General features: G+C 34.9%; 2 protein-coding genes across 3 annotated transcripts; one reads left to right on the top strand and one right to left on the bottom strand.

The window, feature by feature from the left end:
- Positions 1–688: 688 nt before the first annotated feature.
- On the bottom strand, positions 689–12,919 carry LOC117324082 (26S proteasome regulatory subunit 4). The gene is made up of 11 exons (XM_033879712.1): positions 12,870–12,919; positions 8,581–8,634; positions 7,850–7,946; positions 7,393–7,517; positions 5,768–5,953; positions 5,171–5,299; positions 4,224–4,409; positions 3,642–3,742; positions 2,087–2,183; positions 1,359–1,568; positions 689–1,044 (listed from the first exon to the last, which is right to left on the bottom strand). The coding sequence occupies exons 1-11, from the start codon at positions 12,870–12,872 to the stop codon at positions 910–912; spliced, it is 1,323 nt and encodes a 440-aa protein (XP_033735603.1). The 5' UTR covers positions 12,873–12,919; the 3' UTR covers positions 689–909.
- Positions 12,920–12,921: 2 nt separating this feature from the next.
- LOC117324083 (male-enhanced antigen 1-like) lies at positions 12,922–22,756 on the top strand. 2 transcript variants are annotated; one of them, XM_033879714.1, is made up of 4 exons: positions 12,922–13,068; positions 17,124–17,537; positions 17,969–18,047; positions 22,242–22,756. In XM_033879714.1, exons 2-4 carry the CDS (start codon positions 17,145–17,147, stop codon positions 22,376–22,378), a joined length of 609 nt encoding a protein of 202 aa, XP_033735605.1. In that variant the 5' UTR covers positions 12,922–13,068; positions 17,124–17,144; the 3' UTR covers positions 22,379–22,756. The 2 variants fall into 2 exon arrangements, with proteins under 2 accessions (XP_033735605.1, XP_033735604.1); XM_033879713.1 differs by lacking the exon at positions 12,922–13,068 and adding an exon at positions 13,195–13,422.
- Positions 22,757–23,879: the final 1,123 nt, after the last annotated feature.

Genomic DNA, 23,879 nt, shown 5'->3' with positions numbered 1-23,879 from the left:
TGTAGGTCAAGGTCATTCATTTGAACAAACTTTATGGCCCGTCAACCCAGTATTCTACATGTTTATTGTCAGGTCTCTGGGCCTCTTGGTTATTTAGAAGTCTTTTAAGATTTAAGCATATTGACGCATGTGACTTTGCATGTAGGTCAAGGTCATTCATTTGAACAAACTTTATGGCCCGTCAACCAAGAATACTACTTGTTTTGTTTCAGGTCCCTGGGCCTCTTCGTTATTCAGATGTCATTTAAAGATTTAAGTATATTTTACCCATGTGACCTTGCATGTAGGTCAAGGTCATTCATTTGAACAAACTTTATGGCCCCTCAACCCAGTATTCTACATGTTTATTGTCAGGTCTCTGGGCCTCTTGGTTATTTAGAAGTCTTTTAAGATTTAAGCATATTGACGCATGTGACTTTGCATGTAGGTCAAGGTCATCATTTGAACAAACTTTATGGCCCGTCAACCAAGAATACTACATGTTTTGTATCAGGTCCCTGGGCCTCTTGGTTATTCAGAAGTCGTCATTTAAAGATTTAAGCATATTTTACCCATGTGACCTTGCATGTAGGTCAAGGTCATTCACCCCAGGATACTACAGACCCAATATCAGGTCTCTAGACCACTTTATATATCCCCAGACAGACAGCTAGATGGGAAGATAATATTCTATTAAAACAACACCTAATTTGTTGACAACAAAGTTTTTATTCATCATACAAATAACTTTCACACATACTTCCTTTCATGTTAGATGATTTTCACACATAGAATCCTTTTTTTTTTCCAGAACAAGTTTCCACCTGATAATTTAAACTTAGCACTACAAATATCAGAAAGTCCATGACTTGGTTGTGCTGGTCCTAGGAATGGTGACTATTACCAGCATGACACTACTGTGAACAGACATTAGAGATAAAGGCCCTCTGGAGTTCCCTCGTTCTTCCTGTACAGCACATTCTCCTTTGCCTTTGAGAAGTCTTCATTTCTCACTTTCATTCTCCTCTCTCGGAGAGCAAGCAAGCCAGCTTCAGTACATATTGCCTGTATGAAGATAGTTCAATTTAAGTAACTCATTTCAAGAGGGATTTTGTAAAATGTAGGAAAGTTTTCAGAGGGAGTTTGTAATGTGTAGGAAATGTAGATTTACGAATCCTAAATAGTTTCAATGAATGTGCTGAAGACATCATTGTAGACACTCATTTGATGCAATGAAATTATCCATTTTTGACAGAAGAGAATGTAATTTAATATGAAGAAACTGAGTGATATTATAATTTATACAGCACATTGTCACAAAAAAACTTCAGAGATTCAATGGTAGCTAAAGAGGCCAAGCTCAGTCTCATATTCCTCACCTTGATATCTGCCCCAGACAGGTCATCCTTTGCCATGACATAGTCATCGATGTTGACATTTTCAGCAAGGGTCATTCTACTTGTATGGATATTAAATATTCTCCTCTTTGTCTTCTCATCAGGCAATGGGAACTCGATCTTCCTATCAATCCGACCAGGTCGGATCAAGGCAGGATCCAGAGTCTCGATCCGGTTTGTAGCCATTACAACCTTCAAGTATAGTTAGAAGAAAATGCATCAGAACACTTCATAATGTAATCCATCTAATAGGTGGCTGAATATCATGTACGTGTCCCTATCTTTTGTTCATGTTTGAGTATCCTGTCCTATAACTAAAATTCAATCTTACTTTGTGATACATTCTTCAGGTATAGGTATGCTCTAGTCCTATATTTAAGAATTTGTAGCTAAACATGGTTGAACCATAGTTGGGTGAGATTACAGTATAGAAATTCTCATAAAGTACAGTATTGTATTCCTTGACGAATCCATGAAGAAAATAGAGATTTAGCTAAACTGGTCAGTATGTACAGATGAACCGACTGATATTCAGAAAAGGATTTTCATAAGGTGACAAAAGTTTCCTTCTGTGACATTTTTTTCCTTTTTCTAAAAAGAACTATCAATGTTATTTATTTTAAAATTGCAACAAATGGTTTTTCTCCAGAAATTGCTTTATAACAACGCTTGTGACAGAGCTGATATAACAGCAGAGCTAATGTACTCACCTTGACATCTCCCCGGGAGTCAAAACCATCAAGCTGATTCAACAGCTCGAGCATGGTCCTCTGGATTTCCCTCTCACCTCCAGAATTGGAATCGTATCTAAAACAAAAATAAATTACTGTGACAAAACTGAAGTTATAACAATACCTGCTTTATCAATTTGCAAATAAAACTAGAACTGCAAACCATACACCAAATTTAGTAAAGTCCCCAACTCTCACATAGAGTTAAAGGGGAATAATCCTTATTAAGTAAAGCCAAGACAGGGTAACTCCAATATATGGTTACATGTACTGTAAAAGACCTTATGTTCACACCTTCCCCACCTTTTTAAGCCTAACATTCCCAATAAGGGCAAACAATATTATTACAAAAATATCAGCAAACACATTCTTTACCTATGTGGTTATAAAATATGGAGTGTTGAACAAAGCAAACATAAATTTTACATGACGTATATGACATCTATGTGACTAGGTGAAAATTTCCCACAACATAAATAGATCCCTGTAATCTTAATATATATCTGTCAATCTGCTTTAGAATTCATCATATTGATCTTTTTAACTGTTATGATTAAAACTGCAAACTGCAGTGTTAAAACTTGATACATCTGCACTAGTGGTGGGTCGATCATCGGATATAATCGATTGACAACTTGTTAGAGCCTTCCGATGTCGATCATCAGTTCTTGTTTCCCGAAACCGATTAATCGATCATAGTTCGGCCGAACGCACCCTTGAATACTATTCGAACATGACCGAAGGGAGACTACTCTTTAGCCTTTAAAAACCATTGCAAATGGCGGCACGTGTTGATGGAAGTGACACCGCTAAGGATGATACTAGTAGTAGTATTACAGTCACAATTAAATCTGACGATGAACAACTGGAAAATAAGACAATATACCCTCATCCCGGAAGTAAAGCCAAAAGCGAAGTATGGAAATATTTCGGATTTTATTAAAATTTCTGATAATTTGCCGCCGACAAAAGTCAATCTCAGAGACAACAACAATGTGCAGGATATCGGTGCACTAAACTACCACAACACTCCTGGACTATAGGATTATATATCCAATATAATGTGCGAGTTCATGCAAGTGTACTAGTGGTACTAGTCCGTACTACTACTTCTACTAAGTACATAACTACCAATAGTGAGGGTTATTGATATTACACTAATAGAGTAACACAATATCAACAATAATGCAAGCTGTATATCAATAAATGATAAGCAAAATAAGTTAGAAACACACACACAACCAATTAAGCAACTATTAGTAGTTTGAGAGCAATAAAATAACTCTGCACTTTGTTGTGGAAGATATTCTTATAACCATTAAATAATCGGTAAACGACATCGGCAGCATTAGCCGATCCGATCATCGGATCGGTTTGAATTCCCAACCGATGTCCCACCACTAAATTCTGCACAAGCATCACCATTTGGAAGCACAGCAATGATTGGTTGATGTTTATCCCCATAATTATGTAATTGCATTAGATAGAATAGCCTTGAAATCACCCATGGAAATCCAACTGTTGGTTAACCCACCTTTTTGTTCCCACAGCATCAATCTCATCTATAAACACAATAGATGGGGCATGTTCCTCTGCAACTCTGAACAGCTCTCGAACAAGCTTTGGCCCATCACCCTATATATGAAAACAAGTAAAGGTCAATCTAACAATTTGATCTCTTGGTATCATTTGATGTACTTTTCTTGTCTTTCCCTTTAATCTTCTTTATATTGACATGTTGCATAACAAAAATATGACTGTGCATTTGTTATTCTGATCATTTCCAAAAGTAAACATTTACAACTGCGTAGAGAATAAGACTGATGAAAGTGGATGAAAGATCAATATTGACCAATCTGTGAAATAGCAATAACAAATTACAAATGAAATAATCCATTGCAGTCTGTCTCGCATATTGCTTCCATGATCAGTTTCAAATTGAACACAATTGTAAAGGGACAAAAGGAACCTATATTTGAAATTGAAGAAAAATCCTTCCAATATTTCTGGTGAAATACCAATAACACGACCTGTTTAAGGATATCTGATAATCAAAGGGTGATCTTATTTAAGAGCCCCTCCCTCCTCATGAAAATTTAAATGAACCAAAACTTACGAGATACTTTTGTATAAGTTCTGAGCCGACCACTCTGAGGAAGGTAGCTGAAGTTTGATTGGCCACTGCCTTGGCCAATAAGGTCTTACCGGTACCAGGGGGACCATACAATATAACACCTTTTGGAGGTCTGATTCCCATCTCCTCGTAGTACTCTGGATGTGTGAGAGGCAGCTCTACAGACTCCTATAATTATATAATAGAACATGCTACATCAATGTTCAACTTTTGAATAAAGATTTTTGAAGTTTTAATGACTCTTTAATTCATATAGTGACTGAGTCAGTAATACAAAGAGACATACAGTCTACTCAAATTGTAACACCTGAAACATCATATTAGCACAATAGAAATTTGTTGCACAAACAAATGTACAAAAATTCATGAAATAATAGATATTGATGCACATTATCGCACCAAAATCTATCAGAAAATCTTTGTTTAATTGCAAATCCATTATGTCTAACTTGCATGTTATAAGCAGCAACACAAAACCTGACTGGACCTTTTTCTGCGACAATCCACTCTACACTTATTGTGACACAGCAACTATTGTTCTGTCAGAGCTGGTCAGTTTTGTTTAATATGATTTCCAGAATGGTGGGAGAGGTAAGAAAATATGAAAGTGTAAGCTTAAGGAATGCACACAAGACTTTCAAGTCATTTTTTTAATGTGAAGATTACTATTTGAAAATCACATGAAATGAATGTATTCCTAAATCAACTCCTCAGAGTAAAGAAAGCATGATTTTAAGACGCCTGCCAACCACTATTTTTTTCCATTCATGACCAGATATACAATGTCTGATGTTAACTTTCACACCCAAATATGTATCAACTGTTATCCATTTAAAGTGTCTCCCCCTCCTTCAAAATTCATTTGTGGCTGAAATAGATGTTACCTGGCTATAGGCTATACACCACTTTAAACAAGTATTCACACAAACCTTGATTTCTTGAATTTGTTGATCTAGACCACCAATGTCGGCATATGTCTCTTGTGGAGCTTTCTCTAGCTTCATCACTGTCACCATAGGGTCCACATCGTCTGACAGTACACCCACTACAGCATGTACCTGTTCAAAGTAAAATGAAGATCAGATACAAATCAGCTTTTATTCTTTATTAAGGTAAAATTGTATTTTATTTTCCCCAGCAAAATGTCAAAGACTGCCAAAGAGCCCTAGGATTAGCCCCCCACCCCCCAGGCAATCTGTTGTTCCAAGGAGGAAGACATTCACAATCCTAGAATTTTGATTTTTCACTTCATCTAATGTTCTACAACAAAACTAAAACCTCTCAAGTTAAATAGCTTTATATATACCAACTAATTAGTATATGAATATAGGTTAGAATTCATGCTCTGCTTTGAACCTGCCTATGTTGAGTTTTCTGCCTATTACTTCAATGCAGATTAAAATTTCATTGGGTCCTTGTACAAAATCTACTAGAGTTCTGAGGTGAGATAGATGTTTTAATAGAATAACCCTAACAGTGCATCATGTTGACCTGAAATATGACATGCTAGCACAAGTTGTACTGACCTTATGGTTGAGGAGGACTGAACAGCCAGGCTCCAACTGGTCCTTATCCACAAACGACAGAATACTGACGTAGTGCTCACTTCCTACAGATGTTGACACGATGGCATGGTTGTCATCAATAATTTCTTCCAGATTACCAACAGACATGGGCGAGCCACGCAGTTCATCTACCTTTGTCCGTTCCTCCTGTAAACAATTAAAAGATTATTTTATAGTGAATTGTTAACAAATAATAAGACATCTTCTATGGACGTACCAACAAATAACGGGCTCTTCATAGATTTGGTTATATTCAGCTGAAGAATGGTATATATATAGGGATGCAGTTTGCAAGTAGAGAATGCAGTAGATTTGGATTTGACTTCTTATGGCCGAGCAATAGTGTGTTGAGCAGTATTCAATGATCCATCTCCTTTTGTTGAATGAAAATAATAGGATAATTTTTCCTTGGGTGACATTTGCTGTCTTGAGACAAGAGTTTTATTCTGCATTCAAGAAATACAGTATGTATCAAGTGTTTAGTCCATTATATATATATAAGGCCTGAAGTTTGGCATTCATGTAAGTGAGGCATAAGAAGTAGTGCTTGTCATTCCATCCACAACACGGAGTAGGTAGAACACAGGGTGTCAAAATTTTATGTTCAGATAAGGTTTTCGATCTTCATCCAAATGGTGAGAGAGTCAGAAAAGGTCAGGAGAGTACAGATTCTTCTCCATAAGGAAAGCAGGGATTCAACTTCAGCACAAATATATATAACAAGTAGAGAAAAATCTCCAGTTGGAGAGATTCTCAAAGAACCAAAATCCTGCAAACATATATATCTTCTGTAATGTGTTAGACTAATAACAAATGAGCTCTGTCTATGATACTTAACAACTTCTGTGGTAACTTAACAATGACATTATAATCTATTGTTACTCCTAGCTATATGTACACCATGTAAGCTGTGCCCTAATGACGTGGAGACATGTTGGCATCCAGCTAAAGAAGAAGAAATTAGAATATACTGTTTGGAAACCTGGTTTCAGGAGTTGACCTCTTCTTTCTCATTTGTTTACAACTTTTTTTTAAGGTCATGCATGCCACTAAGTATCCTCCTCAGAATCTCTCCGACTGGAGATTTTTCTCTTTTAATTTAGTGTAAGTTTAAATTTCTGTAACTCCTCTTTCATCTTAATAAGACAGTTATCAACAAAGTTTTTATGCTCGGATTCAACAAATCACTTTAGTCTGAATTATTTCGAAATTTTATCAGCCCTTTTGATATAGGTATGGCTTTGATTACGATCCGAGCTGTGGTCATTTTTAACACAAAGGAAGTAATTAACTTAAGTGACATAACCTAGGTCAGTGTTCAAAGGTTACTGTAAAAAAAAAATGTCACTTTCACAAACAATGTTGCTCAATGACACGAATAAAAATATTTCTTTATGTTTTAGAGGGTGGGAGATGCAAAGTTAATCAATGTTAGACCAATATGGAAAAGCTAATGAATCATTTTAATAATTTGGACAACAAATACCTATTGATGAGCGAGTCTTTCATTTTGCAGAAGAGACAACATGAGTAGCAAGAGTGGAAACCTTGTATATTCCAAAGATGTAGTCTCAATAAAACTTTACCTCATGTTTCTCTTCTTGTGGCTTCAGTCTCTCCTGGTTCTTGATAAATTCTTCCTCTAATAATAAATAGTCTTTGATTCTTTCCATCTTTAATAGCTTCAGTCGACATCTTGTATGTGGTGTAACTGTCAAATAGAAAAGTATTTTTTGTATTCTACACCTTTCCTGATAGTTACAACAGTGGTTCAATATCAGGAGGATCATACTAACTGGTATTAAGAAACATCACACATGAAACTTCGTTAAATGAAGCAAAGATACTGATATTAGGTTAACCATATTAAAGTATATGATCTATTATATGTAAATAGAAGCCTTATTTTACATTCCTAGTTTGATATATCAAATATGTTGCATTGTGCATAAAGGTTTATTTCTCAGGCTGTGTTTCTTGGTTTTACAAAGTTTATGTGCTTTTAATGCGCTACTATGAATAGAAAAATAAATGATGACGTACTTTTAGGGAGCTTGCTGGCGGTGTCAGGACCTTTCATCTTTTTCTTCTTCTTGCCGACACGAGTCGGCACTGGGGGCTCATACTTCTTCTTTTTCTCCTTTGAAATAAGCAAATGTGTCCAATATAAATCTATATAAGACTATGATAACATATGCATTTATAATATGAATTCAAAACTTCATTATAATACAAGCAATCTTTTATCTTGAAACAGCATTACAAAAATGTATTTGCAGACTGCATATAGTATACATAACCAATCAGTTTTTTTTCAGTCAAATGTATACCTGGTAATGTCCAGCTAAAGTTTTCTTCATTTACTTCAATAAGTTTATTTTCAAAACTTTTTTCATAAAACCTTCTGGTGTTATATCCAATATCTTTATGCTCAGAATGAACTAGAATGTAGGAAACTGCATCTAGAATATTCAATGTTTTCCTCAGTGTTGGGGTTAGGGGTTGGAGGGACATGCCTCCATATCCCCCAAGATAGGGCTTCACCTTTGGCAGCCCAGGCTGCCTCATTTTAAAACCTGGCAGCCAGGCGGTCTGTCAAGGTGATTAAGTTAGTGTCAACCCCTGCAGTCATACAATACATAAAATCTGACTTCTGATAAATCACTCCATATTCATGAAAATATTTGATGATCTCGAATGATGTCAAACAGACTCTCAGGTTACTTCGTATAAAGCTTTACAATTATTTGAAAGTTGGCATCCTTTATACAAACCTTGTCATCTTTCTTTTCCCCTTGGCCTCCAGCCCCACCGGACTGTTGTTGGCCCTGAAATATAAACAATCAACAAACTGAACATACACAGGTGACCATTTTGTCTTTTTAAAATTGTTCCCTGCATTACATAAGAATTATGTCATTTTATCTTTTGCAATTGTTACTTGCAAGCTTGAAATCTTCTATTCTCGATGATCTTACATAGGAATAAGTCTATAGACTGTCTTGTTCTGCAATCTGTACCCCTGTACTAAACATGACCACGTCAAAGACTGTGCTTTTCAACAGAACATTCAGTTGTGAATTTTACTGAATAATATCCATATATATTAAGGTAAAGATTTAACAAAATAATTGTTACTACTGAAATGAAATTCACAAAAGGATATCTATCTAAGTAGAATCAACTGATAGGTCATGATTAGACAAAACATAATATTATCGGGTTTGGTATTTGTACATGTTTACCAATGCAAAATGTCATATTGATGATAATGACATGGTTGAGTGATTTAGTAATTGGGTAGAAACACCTACTAAGCTTTGGCTAACTCTTGTATAAAATAATAGCCTAAAGTTTGATTATTAGTGGAGACATTGGAAATGATAATAACCTTGCTCTGTTACATTGAAGTACATGAAGGAACCCAGGAATTACTGACAAAATTCTCCACAAGCTTGCTCCACAAGCTTAGTAATTGCTTATAGTTAATATGCTGTAAGAAAAACTTGAGAGAAGTCCTTTCCTGGATGAGAATTATATATGTAACACTGTTAATACTAACTGCTTCCTATATATTGACTTGGCTATAGCTAGGACTTGACATGTTCATATACCAGGACAACAGGTGATCATTCGAACAGATATGATTCAGCATAAGCCCTTTCTGTAATGTAGGATCATACCAGGACTCCCCCCTTCCCCCCAGATACGTATACACGGGTGAGGACAAAACCCGGAATGCACTCAGGCGTGAAGAGATTTTTCATAATATTTTGTATTTATTAGGATATATCTCCGTTATTACTGAATGGATTTTTGTTCGGACACCAGCAGTAATAGGGTTGATTTATCATCTTTAAAATGGTGTAAGTTATATATAACAGTATCAAAATTAGAAGTGAAAGTGGTGGCCGGAATGAACCCATATGAAATGAAAATCTTGATATTGACAACTGTTTTCGTTATAATAAATACCCATATCACAAATAATACTGATCAGATTTTTGTTCCGAAACCACCAGCAAACAGGGAATTTAGTATTCTTTCACGTGATATACACTGTCTGAATACATGTTCGATATTAATCGCAAAAGTGGTGGCCGGAATGAATTGATGTGGTGTGAAAAATTGATAAAATAATCACGGTTACATGTAAATTTCCATCTTTATCGGCCCATAACTCTTTTATTGCTGAACCAATTTTTGTTCGGGTGACACTCTAGACAAGATAATCTTATGGGCTTTAAGCTGATATGACTTTTAAAAATATTCATCACATATTCGGTGCAAAAGTGGTGGCCGGAATGAACCTAGGTGAAATTCACGGACGCCATTTTGAACAAAATGTGAATGTAAAAACAACACAAGCTACATGTAGGTTCTGGACTACAAGGGAAGTAACTCAAACGGGAAAAAAATTACCTGTATAACTTTAAGCCATTCTGTTACCAGGCTCTGAGACGTGGACGCAGTTCTACTTCAGAGCCCATTTATATGTCTATCTTTTTTTTTATAAGTTTTTTTATTCTTTTTATTTTTATAGAGAGTCAATATATTTTTGTTTCATTGTTATATGAAAATGAATTTTTAAAACCTACGATGTTCGGAACATGACTAGTTTTCTTCCGAATCTCTAATATTTGCACACCCTTTATGCTTCAACGTTTTGCAATGTTCTCCAGTCACAGCCAATCATCTCATCCATCCAATCTGGAAACCCACAAGAACAACTAAAATTTATTGTTATACTGTTATTACTTGCCTTTTTTAGTTGTGATGCTATTTTAACGAACTGTGGAAACGGCATGAAATGACCTTTATCTAAACACCAAATTAAGTGATCCCGCATTTGATTTTCAATGAAATGAGTTTTTTGTTTGAATGAATTACCGTTAAAACAAAATTCTACCATATTAGCTATTGCATAAAGCCCACAACGTTACCGTTATTTTGTTCCTGTACATCTAGAATTTTGACCGGGATGCTACCGTAAATACTACAAAGCTGAAGTTTGATTGACGGAGTATTAACAGTAACTGTATGAATTTCTTTTGGTGCTTGACTGTCTAGAACTGATATATCTCCATTACTTGTTTGAAAACTTGTTACCCATGCAGTGGTCTCTTCCATTATGGTGAATTTGGACAGAAGGTGCAACTACAGCTTGAAAAGTTATTTGGTTTTTCCATTTGCATTTATTTGAATCATATACTGGAGCTAAGTTTGTCAACTGAAAACCATTCAAACCAGGAAATTGTTTAGACATTATTGATTGTACTGCGTTTATAATATCAGAACAAATCTATTCTTTATTGGAAATTTTAAGTTTATGTCCTTCATTCAAGTTATTTACATATGGCTTTTGTAGCGACTCTGCGTCTTCAGCAACTTAACGTTTTTTAATAAGTTGTACATTACCTTCGCATATATTACAGTATCATAATCTTCTAACTGAAATCTTGAATTTCTTTTTGGAACACGTGGTTTCCTTTTTTACAGGACTTAAGGTTTCCTTTTTAATAGATCGATTTGTGGGAGTTTTTATTTGTTGAATAGGAGTTTTTGACGTACCTAGTTTTTTCGTAGATTTTGGCGTTTTATTTGATAACCCATCAGTTACATCTTCTCTAAATCTGCAAGCTGGACTGGAGTATCTTATAAGTAGTATATAACTGGCTTTCTAGTTAACCGACATTGACCAGTATAAGCTAATTTAAAGATTAATTATATTCATCAAGGTGTGAACGAGCCGCCCGTTACCTGGTCATGGTGACCAGTGTACCGTGTATATACGTATACGTAGTCCTATTTGTTGTTTTAATGTTAGTACATTTTGTATAAGACGTAGTGTGGTATCGGCTTGGACATACTCGTAAAATGGCGTCCGTGAATTTCACCTAGGTTCATTCCGGCCACCACTTTTGTACCAAATTTGTAATGAATATTATTAAAAGTTATATCAGCTTAAAGCCTATAAAATTATCTTGGCTAGAGTGTTTCCCAAACATAAATCGGCTAAGTAATAAAAGAGTTATGGGCCAATAAAGATGGAAATTTACATGTAACTTTGATTATTTTATCAATTTTTCACACCACATCAATTCATTCCGGCCACCACTTTTGCGATTAATATCGAACATGTATTCAGACAGTTTATATCACGTGAAAGAGTACTAAATTCTCCGTTTGCTGGTGGTTTCCCAACAAAAATCTGTTCAGTATTATTTTAGATATGGGTATTTATTATAACGAAAACAGTTGTCAATATCGAGGTTTTTATTTCATATGGGTTCATTCCGGCCACCACTTTCACTTCTAATTTTTGATACTGTTCAATATAACTTATACCATTTTAAAGGGGATAAATCAACCCTTTTACTGCTGGTGTCCGAACAAAATCCATTCAGTAATAACGGAGATATGACTTAATAAACACAATAAATCAACAAAAATCTCTTCACGCCTGAGTGCATTCCAGGTTTTGTACTCGCCCCATATACACATGTATGTGATGCACAACCAGCTAGCATCATGGAAGCAAATACTATGGATTGCTTTGTAAGTCCAGAATCACTTTGTATGATGTCAGCCATGCCACAATATGATTTTAACTTTATAACATATAGGGATTATCATAATGATATACGATTACAATGATAGTATTCTACTTCTTATATATTGACAAAAGCTGGAAATTAGGCAAATAAATACCCATAATTAAACAAATTAACGTTAAAAACAAAACAATGATAAGACTATCAAAATATTCAGTAATGTTCAATGGAAAATGGTAATAAAAGCTATCATTTTTCTTAAAACTATCAAGATTTGTATAACGTAAATTGAAAAACGGGGGGGGGGGGGGGGGTCTTCAAAATAGCAAGTCATGGAATCAAGATATTGGAATATTTTCGGACGAAGAAAGAAGATATGGTCAAATTTCAATTCAAACCGTAATGGGTTATTGCCACAAATAAACGTGGTACTAGTTATTTATACTTGATGGATTACTTGTCTTAAATCAACTAAAAATCCCCTCTTTCATGACAAAACACACTCTTACCATTTTGTAACCGGAACAGAACAGCAGGCATGCGCACTCGCCAGAATTGTCTCCCTTGGACAATTTCCGGAAATAACACGGAGCTAGGCTATCATCTGACAGAGGAGTGTATGGCAGGGAGATTGAGTATAATTCTACTGTGGACTAGCAAATAATCGAAGAGGACTTGTGGTTCAAGAAATAATCAGTATTGACAAGTGTATGGAGTTTTTGCTCACATTTTTGTTGAATTTACTTACTTTCTTTTTGTCTTTTAGGCTTTATTTTCCAAGTGTCATTTTGTGAACAGCTAGTTTTTAAACACATTGAATTATCTCCCTTCCTGCGGTGATTGATTTAATTTACAATTTTCATGGATTGGGTCATCTGAGTCAGTTCTAAAAATAAGTCTCCTTTACATTTACATTGGATACGTCGTAGGTACCAAGAATGACATAACATGACGGGAGAGAGAGACATATCTTAGTGGGTTTCTGCAAGGGCTGATCTGAATCCCTCTACTCTTTCTACGTTCAAGACACTATATCGTCAAGTGGGGTTATATCCTGCAATGGTACAATGATTCTGTTTAGATTTGCTGCTGTTTCATAGTTCTTGTAATGCTTGGTGTTGGTTTTCCATGTTCTTCCTGAGTGGTAGACTATTAATAACGAAACTTAGACAGGACGATGGGTTGTTGATGAATTTATGAATTTTCTGTAACTGTCGATTGAATGACCTGCATGATATGATCATGAGTTATCAAACTATAAACCCAATTCAACAAAACATAATCACAATCAAAACATACATCACAGTTTCAAAGAACATGTAAAGGCCTAATACAATTGTAAAGTTAAATAAGGTTTATGGCTGATTTTCACTAAAATAATTCTATTTATTCATACATCAGGTAATAGCATGTTACAAATACATAGATCACATATTAATTAAATACATTATATATATATCACCAGTATTTGAGTTAAAAATTATCACAGTATAACACAAAGTTTAAGGCACCATACATGGTAAACAATGTATACACAGCAGCAGAGACATATATACAGAGATTGGCAGCTCTCTATTTGCCCTTGTGTTTACATAGTGGCCCCTGACCTTCCCACAATCCTTTGCGGTCGCTCAGTTCAGTCTTCACCAGACGCCATATTGGAGAAAACTTGAAAACCAGACACATAATTATCGATAATTTCTATTTGAAATCATCACCAAGATCCAATTATGTGCTTTAATTTTATTAATATCAAAGTGCAGAAGTGTCATCAATATGAAATATATCACAATTTGCTGTCCAAGTGTTTGTATTTTGAGTATGAAAGTCAAGCACAACGCAGGAAAGATCGGCGGGAATCTCCAATTTTCGAAAAGTCCCTATGGGGTTTTCGAGAATACGGATAAATGACAACAATGTGCATGATAATCAAGACCACATTCCATAAGTATGATAGTTTTTGGTTAATGTGGTAACTTTTGTAGTGGCCTAGATAAAACAATGTGCTTTTTGTGTGCGTTTAAAATTGACGACGTTTTGGTCGGACGTAATGGCTGCTTAATTACAAAACTTGGACATGTCGATAAGACCCAATGGATTTTAGAAAATACGGATAAATGACAACAATATGCATGATCAATAAGACTATATCCCATAACTTCGATAGTTTTTGGTTAATGTGGTAACTTTTGTAGTGGCCAAAATAAAACGATGTGATTTTTGTGTGCGTTTAAAATTGACGATGTTTTGGTCTGACGTAATGGCGGCTTAATTACAAACTTGGACATGTCGAATAGGACCCAATGGATTTTCGAAAATACGGATAAATGACAACAATATGCATGATCAATAAGACTATATCCCATAAGTTTGAAAGTTGTTGGTTAATGTGGTAACTTTTGTAGTGGCCTAAATAAAACGATGTGCTTTTTGTGTGCGTTTAAAATTGACGATGTTTTGGTCTGACGTAATGGCGGCTTAATTACAAACTTGGACATGTCGAATAGGACTCAATGGATTTTCGAAAATACGGATAAATGACAACAATATGCATGATCAATAAGACTATATCCCATAAGTTTGATAGTTTTTGGTTAATGTGGTAACTTTTGTAGTGGCAAAAATAAAACGATGTGCTTTCTGTGTGTATTTAAAATGATGATGTTTTGGTCTGACGTAATGGCGGATTAACCAGAACATGTCGAATAAGTTCCAATACTACGATACACACATACGCAAAGCCCGATTTACCTGCGCTCGCATGTGTTTGATAGGAGACAGGACGCTCTCGATAAGGGATATGCTAGAGTGGTCACGAATAAAGGGAGCCACTACGTGTACGGGGAAATAGCGATGTTACTAATCTCTCTGTATATATGTCTCTGACAGCAGCTATAAAATTAAGCCAAGAAAGCTTATAATTATTTCCAATCGGGTCCTCAAATAAAGAGCTTAATATATTACTTTTTAATTAAAGGTACATATGAACTATAATAGTGTCCTGTCTTATAAAGGATCAATATAAGATGGGGTTATGTCTTGTAATGACACAAGACAGTATATGATGATGTTACTTGAAATATATCAGATAACAATGTAAGGTGGTGCAATGTCTATATTGTATGACATGGAACAGTAAATATAAGGTGTTATGATTTACTGTATTAGATGCTATTATGACTTATAAGAAGGTTTATGACTTCAAGATGGTGTTATGACTTATTAGAAGGCGTTCTGACTTATAAGGTGTTATGACTTATAAGGTGTTATGACAAATAAGGTGCTATGACTTGTAAGATGGTGTTATGATTTATAAGATGGTGTTATGACTTATAAGAATGTGTCATGACTTATAAGGTGTCATGACTTATAAGGTGTCATGACTTATAAGATGGTATTATGACTTCAAGATGGTGTTATGACTTATTAGAAGGTGTTATGACTTATTAGAAGGTGTTCTGACTTATAAGGTGTCATGACTTATAAGAAGGTTTATGACTTCAAGATGGTGTTATGACTTATTAGAAGGTGTTCTGACTTATAAGGTGTTATGATCATGACTTATAAGAAGGTGTTATGACAAATAAGGTGCTATGACTTGTAAGATGGTGTTATGATTTATAAGATGGTGTTATGACTTATAAGAATGTGTCATGACTTATAAGGTGTCATGACTTATAAGGTGTCATGACTTATAAGATGATATTATGACTAATAAGAATGTGTTATGATTTATAAGATGGTATTATGACTAATAAGAATGTGTTATGATTTATAAGATGGTGTTATGACTTATAAGAATGTGTCATGACTTATAAGATGGTATTATGACAAATAAGAATGTGTAATGATTTATAAGATGGTGTTATGACTTAAAAGATGGTGTTATTACTTACAAGGTGTAATGACTTGTATGATGGTGTTATGACTTGTAAGATCATTATGGTGTTATGCCTTATAAGAATGTGTCATGACTTATAAGATGGTAAGTCTGATGGAGCAAGATCAGGTGAATAAGGTAGATACTCAATCAATTTAAAGCCACAATCGTGAATGGCAGCCATAGCAATGACAGACTCTTTCACCCTAACTGAGTTTGTCCATATTGCAAAGCCACTTGTCTTGTTTACTTTTTAGAGTGCTACCTCGATGATATAAACTAACCAAATGAGACCAGTCCTTGGGAACACTGTCCTATATACCCGGTAGTCAAATAATAGTAGGACTTAAAAATAACATCCTTGAGAACCTCCTTCAATACGAGGCTGATAACTTATCAATCAGCCCTCGTAATATATATATTACATATGTTCTGATCATGAAGTCAAGAAGAAACACCAAATTTTTAAATATAATCGCTTCATAGTTTTTACATAATGTTGTCCAGGAACCCCTTGCATTTGCACTTTTTGATAGAGTGCATGCATATATAACCTATACAAGGTGGTGGAATAGGTCACAGGGAGATCAGAGATTAGAGTTTGAGCAGTCTGTTAAATAAAAACCTATGATATATCCTTTACTAATGATGGAAGTCTGTAAGCTGTAAAAAAGAAAGTTAGTCCCCTGGTATTAATTCCTTTCTTGGTCAATTAATTAATGTAAGCTTAGTTGGAAATAGAATGATATTTTCGATATTTCCTTGTATGTAGCTCAAATAAAATGTAAGAAATACATCATTTTGAAACCTATTAAACTCTTAAGTTTGTGTCTAGGTTTACTTATGATAAAATTGTTTGATATTTATATAAATATAATTACAGGAACACCAAAAGACTAATAGAATGTCTCCCCAGCCTGAGCCAGATGGTGAAACAGACAAGGGACCCCCCTCAGACGAGGACGAACAGGAAGTGGAAAACATCCCCACCCCCCAGTTTGTCATTGACAATGCTAACTCTGATTCCGAGAGCGAAAGTGAGGATGGGGACAGTTACTATGGATATCAGATGTTGCCACAGGAACCTGATGATATACCTAATGATGTGCCAGGCACAAGTGTAATGAACACAGATGACCACAGCCAATCAAGTCAGAGCAGTGCGAGCTCAACTGAGGCAGGTGCTGAGGGCCCTAACTCTGCTGACTGTGATAAAGACAATTCAGAACATTTAAATAAGCTCGATCACTATGTGCTACACAAAAACACTGGCGGACAGGCAGCAGGTTATATGAAGGTATATTGTACATATTCATTTGCAAGGTAACATTAAAATACACTGCCATCCACAAATTCCTAGACACTTTACAGAAAACATTTTAAAATTCAGTAAATCTGTTTGCTGAATAGTAAAATATTGTAATTCTAGTCTATTTACTTCTTATCGTGTATTTCAATAAAATACCCTTTAAGCTGTCAGGTGATATTAGCCAGATGGGGTTTAACACAATGGTCTTTAGGATGATGAAATGTTTGTCAATTGTTTACATCAATGTTGATAGCTATACATTCATCAACAAAGTAGTTGTGACTATTCTCCATATCATCCATACATATACATGTATGTACCACTTCAAGTAAAGAACAAACCATGTACACACTGGCTGTATTACAGTATGCCAGCTGGTACTGGGTATATAGGATTACATATGTACTTCTATTTTACAGTTACCTGAATTACCAAAACCTGAATCCAAAGATTTATTATGGAACAAACAGAGAACATCTTCCATACAAATGGAGCCAGGTAAGAATAGAATTCAAGCTTGAATTTCTATTACCAATACATACCATTAAATAGTGTTCTACTGGGAAATCTACTGCCCAATGAATAGTGTTTTCAATGGGAAATCTACTTACCAATAAATAGTGTCGTGTTTCACTGGGGAAATCTACTAACCAATAAATAGTGTCGTGTTTCACTGGGGAAATCTACTTACCAATAAATAGTGTTTCACTGGGGAAATCAACTTACCAATAAATAGTGTTTCACTGGGAAATCAACTTACCAATAAATAGTGTTTCACTGGGGAAATCTACTTACCAATAAATAGTGTTTCACTGGGGAAATCTACTACCAATAAATAGTGTTTCACTGGGAAATCTACTAACCAATAAATAGTGTTTCACAGGGGAAATCTACTTACCAATAAATAGTGTTCCAAAGGGAAATCTACTTACCAATCAATAGTGTTTCACTGGGGAAATCTACTTACCAATAAATAATGTTCCACTGGGAAATCTACTTAGATAGTGTTCTACTGGGAAATCTACTTACCAATAAATAATGTTTCACTGGGAAATCTACTTACCAATAAAAATTGTTCAACTGGGGAAATCTACTTACCAATAAATAGTGTTTCACTGGGAAATCAACTTACCAATAAATAGTGTTTCACTGGGAAATCAACTTACCAATAAATAGTGTTTCACTGGGGAAATCTACTTACTAACAAATAGTGTTTCACTGGGGAAATCTACTTACCAATAAATAATGTTCCACTGGGAAATCTACTTACCAATAAATAGTGTTCAACTGGGGAAATCTACTTACCAATAAATAGTGTTTCACTGGGAAATCAACTTACCAATAAATAGTGTTTCACTGGGAAATCAACTTACCAATAAATAGTGTTTCACTGGGGAAATCTACTTACTAATAAATAGTGTTTCACTGGGGAAATCTACTTACCAATAAATAATGTTCCACTGGGAAATCAACTTACCAATAAATAGTGTTTCACTGGGGAAATCTACTTACTAATAAATAGTGTTTCACTGGGGAAATCTACTTACCAATAAATAATGTTCCACTGGGGAAATCTACTTACCAATAAATAATGTTCCACTGGGAAATCTACTTACTAATAAATAGTGTTTCACTGGGGAAATCTACTTACCAATAAATAGTGTTCCACTGGGAAATCTACTTACTAATAAATAGTGTTTCACTCAGGAAATCTACTTACCAATAAATAGTGTTTCACTGGGGGAATCTACTTACCAATAAATAATGTTCCACTGGGAAATCTACTTACCAATAAATAATGTTCCACTCGGAAATCTACTTACCAATTAATAGTGTTCCACTGGGAAATCTACTAACCAATTAATAGTGTTCCACTGGGAAATCTACTTACCAATAAATAGTGTTCCACTGGGGAAATCTACTTATCAATAAATAGTGTTCCACTGGGAAATCTACTTACCAATAAATAATGTTCCACTGGGAAATCTACTTACTAATAAATAATGTTCCACTGGGAAATCTACTTACCAATAAATAGTGTTCCACAGGGAAATCTACTTACCAATCAATAGTGTTCCACAGGGAAATCTACTTATCAATAAATAGTGTTCCACTGGGAAATCTACTACCAATAAATAATGTTCCACTGAGGAAATCTACTTACCAATAAATAGTGTTCCACTGGGAAATCTACTTACCAATAAATAGGGTTTCACTGGGAAATCTACTTACCAATTCATAGTGTTCCACAGGGATATCTACTTACTAATAAATAGTGTTCCACTGGGAAATCTACTTAAATAGTGTTCCACTGGGAAATCTACTTACCAATAAATAGTGTTCCACTGGGAAATCTACTTACCAGTAAATAGTGTTCCACTGGGAAATCTACTTACCAATAAATAGTGTTTCACTGGGAAATCTACTTACTAATAAATAGTGTTTCACTGGGAAATCTACTTACCAATAAATAGTGTTCCACTGGGAAATCTACTTACCAATAAATAGTGTTCCACTGGGAAATCTACTTACCAATAAATAGTGTTTCACTGGGAAATCTACTTACCAATAAATAGTGTTTCACTGGGGGAAATCTACTTACCAATAAATAGTGTTCCACTGGGAAATCTACTTACCAATTCATAGTGTTCCACAGGGAAATCTACTTACTAATAAATAGTGTTCCACTGGGGAAATCTACTTAAATAGTGTTCCACTGGGAAATCTACTTACCAATAAATAATGTTTCACTGGGGAAATCTACTTACCAATAAATAGTGTTTCACTGGGAAATCTACTTACCAATAAATAGTGTTTCACTGGGGAAATCTACTTACCAATAAAAATTGTTCAACTGGGGAAATCTACTTACCAATAAATAGTGTTCCACTGGGGAAATCTACTACCAATATATAGTGTTTCACTCAGGAAATCTACTTACCAATAAATAGTGTTTCACTGGGAAATCTACTAACCAATAAATAGTGTTTCACTGGGGAAATCTACTAACCAATAAATAGTGTTTCACTGGGGAAATCTACTTACCAATCAATAGTGTTTCACTGGGAAATCTACTTACCAATCAATAGTGTTTCACTGGGGAAATCTACTTACCAATAAATAATGTTCCACTGGGGAAATCTACTTACCAATGAATAGTGTTCCACTGGGAAATCTACTTACCAATAAATAGTGTTTCACTGGGGAAATCTACTTGCCAAATTAATAATGTTTCACTGGGGAAATCTACTTACCAATAAATAGTGTTTCACTGGGGAAATCTACTTGCCAATTAATAGTGTTTCACTGGGGAAATCTACTTACCAATAAATAGTGTTCCACTGGGAAATCTACTTACCAATAAATAGTGTTTCACTGGGAAATCTACTTACCAATCAATAGTGTTTCACTGGGAAATCTACTTACCAATAAATAGTGTTCCACTGGGAAATCAACTTACCAATAAATAGTGTTTCACTGGGGAAATCTACTTACCAATTAATAGTGTTTCACTGGGAAATCAACTTACCAATTAATAGTGTTCCACTGGGAAATCTACTTACCAATAAATAGTGTTTCACTGGGAAATCTACTTACCAATTAATAGTGTTCCACTTGGGAAATCTACTTACCAATAAATAGTGTTTCACTGGGGAAATCTACTTACCAATAAATAGTGTTCCACAGGGAAATCTACTTACAAATTAATAGTGTTCCACTGGGGAAATCTACTTACCAATAGCATCTGATAAATAGGGATAAAGGTCTCGCCTTGGGCAGGAGTGGGGGTCCAATAGGGGAAATAGAAGTAATTAAGGGGATACGACACGGTCAGGAAATACTGAACACATTGTCATAAAAATTGACATGAGTGATCTTTGTGCCACCATTTTCTCAATACATGTATCAAAATGTTTTAGAGAAAACATACAATTTTCAAAAAAGTGATTATTTCAAATAAGGATGATAAAAGACCACATTTCTCTGTAAATGTTTAGTGTTTCAAGGAGAATCATGTTTTAGTTGAGAAATTTTAATCACAAGTAAGAATTGTATTTTTGGCTGCATTTTATTGCACCAAGATACGGAAATTGGAACATTTTTTTCAATGAAACTATTTTGTCATGAATGGAAATCAGATAACCTTTCATGCAGTCATTGCTTATGATTAATTAATATTCAATTATGAAAGAATAAAAACATTACTTTTACCATGAAAGTAAAGATGAGTTATCTCCCCTTAATATTTCATCACGATGTCCTGTTATAATTAAGAGAAATTGATGAAAATTGGCTGAATGGATTTTAACCAAATTTGGTCAGAAGAATACTTGGGGAAAGTGAAATCAGCTTTGAATAAATGGTCAAAAATGGTTATTATGTTAGTGATTTGCTTCCGAACTTGCTTTTAATCTTCCTTGGAAAATGACAGTTAAATTTTAGTTAAAGGGGATCTGAATATGGGAAAAGCATTGGTGTTTTGCTAGAAATATCCAAGTGAGCATACAGGCCCCATGTGCCTCTTGTTTATCTGTCATGTAGTGATACAAAGGCCGTCCCAAATACTCGAGCCAGGCAGTGAACTGTAGAACTAAATAGTTTTACATTTTTCTCCTTATTTTGTATAGTATTTCTTCTGTAAAATCCTCTGAATAAAAGATGAACATAATCAGAGTTGTTTATGTTAAACAGGACAAGAAGAGAGTGTGAAGGCCGCTATGTCTTCTATCCACCTTCCTGCGACCAATATTCCTGAATGGGCCAAGAATATCTCTGAGGAGGATTGGCACAGCAAACTCACATCTCTGCAGAAAAATAGCACATCCTGATGTCAAACCAGCTTTATTTTGCCAAGTGTGGCACTTTGTGAAGTCTGAAATCATAACTCCATAATTTGATTATCAGAACTTTTGAATGATTCAATATTGCTGTGAGAGTATTCATATGGTGAGGTGTGGATCTGTTGATTCCAATATCACAACTATATTGTTTGATTATCAGAACTTTGAACAACTGTTGGATATCTCTAAAGGATACAATCTTCCATAATAATGAGATTGTAGTTACATGGTGTTTATGTTATACAAGTCATATGGGATGACTTGCATTGGATATTGAATTTGATGAAATGCACAATTTTTATGTTGTGTAAAGCTTCTTTCATTGTGTACTTATATATATAATGTAAAATAAAATGAAAATGCCAATACAACTGTTATCTTATCTATCTGATCAACGCAATAAATCATGAAACATCTACATTTTTGTATGTCTTACCAATATCCAAAATGTTGTTTTTTTCATATTTTTTGGAACAGATGATACTACAGTTTTAGCAATGTGCCAGTAATGCTCTAGCACAACAACATCTTTAATTAAATTTTTTTTTACAGGATCTGTTACAAAAAAGCATTATCAGTAATGTTGTGTCATTAAGTAAGCAGTCAATTACCTGGGTAAAAAGATCAATTGTTTGCTCAACATTTTGAGACAGGGTCTCTTTGTAGTAGATTGTGATTTCTTTCACCGAATGATATATGGGGGGTTTGTGACATGTTATGCAGATCATCTCTGACTGGGGTAAAGTCTTTCCAAGGGCTCAACCAGGACAACACTAGATGGTATGTGATCTCGGTTTCGGAAACACACACCTTGGATCTTCACACCAGTCCAATGCTGTAGCACATCCTCCGATAGAAAGTGCTTTGTTCATCCCTCAAATTTGTACTGGGATTACTCATGTTGGAGTTTCCTTTTAAAAAACTCTATATATGTGACCATAACAGTGTTAAGTTTTTAGATAGTCTTAAAGCAACCAAATGCCATGATAAGTTTATTTTAAGAAGCCTACTAAAGGATTTATTTTTAGCTCATCTGGTCCGAAGCTATATTGCTAAAAATGACTTCTTCTCTGGAACTAAGTTATAGATATTGCCCATATTTTACTGGTAGCATCCCTAGGTGGTGGGGATTCAGAAGCTACAAGTTGTGGGGCTGGCCAGGACCCAGAGTGAAAAGTAACTTTAGTAAACAATGAAGTGTATGCAAATATTTTTATTTGTACATTTACAAAGAATAACAACCCATGTATTTCGTATTTACTCTTATATTTTAGATATTTTGTTTTAATATATGTTTAATGCAAATAACGTAAACAATCATAGCGCCCGTTTTGAGTACCTACCTGACGATCTACATGTGTATTAGAGGGGCCAAAACCCAACTCCGCCTATACGAATACTCCGGTTATTTGCATATTTTGTCATGGAAAAAGGGCTATGCAAATAAGCGGGTTGCTCTGTATAGCATTGATGGACATCAAGAGATAAA

This window comes from Pecten maximus, chromosome 3, assembly GCF_902652985.1.
Source record: "Pecten maximus chromosome 3, xPecMax1.1, whole genome shotgun sequence".
Classification (NCBI taxonomy): Eukaryota; Metazoa; Mollusca; class Bivalvia; order Pectinida; family Pectinidae; genus Pecten; species Pecten maximus.
This window is presented reverse-complemented; position numbering and strand designations above follow the sequence as displayed.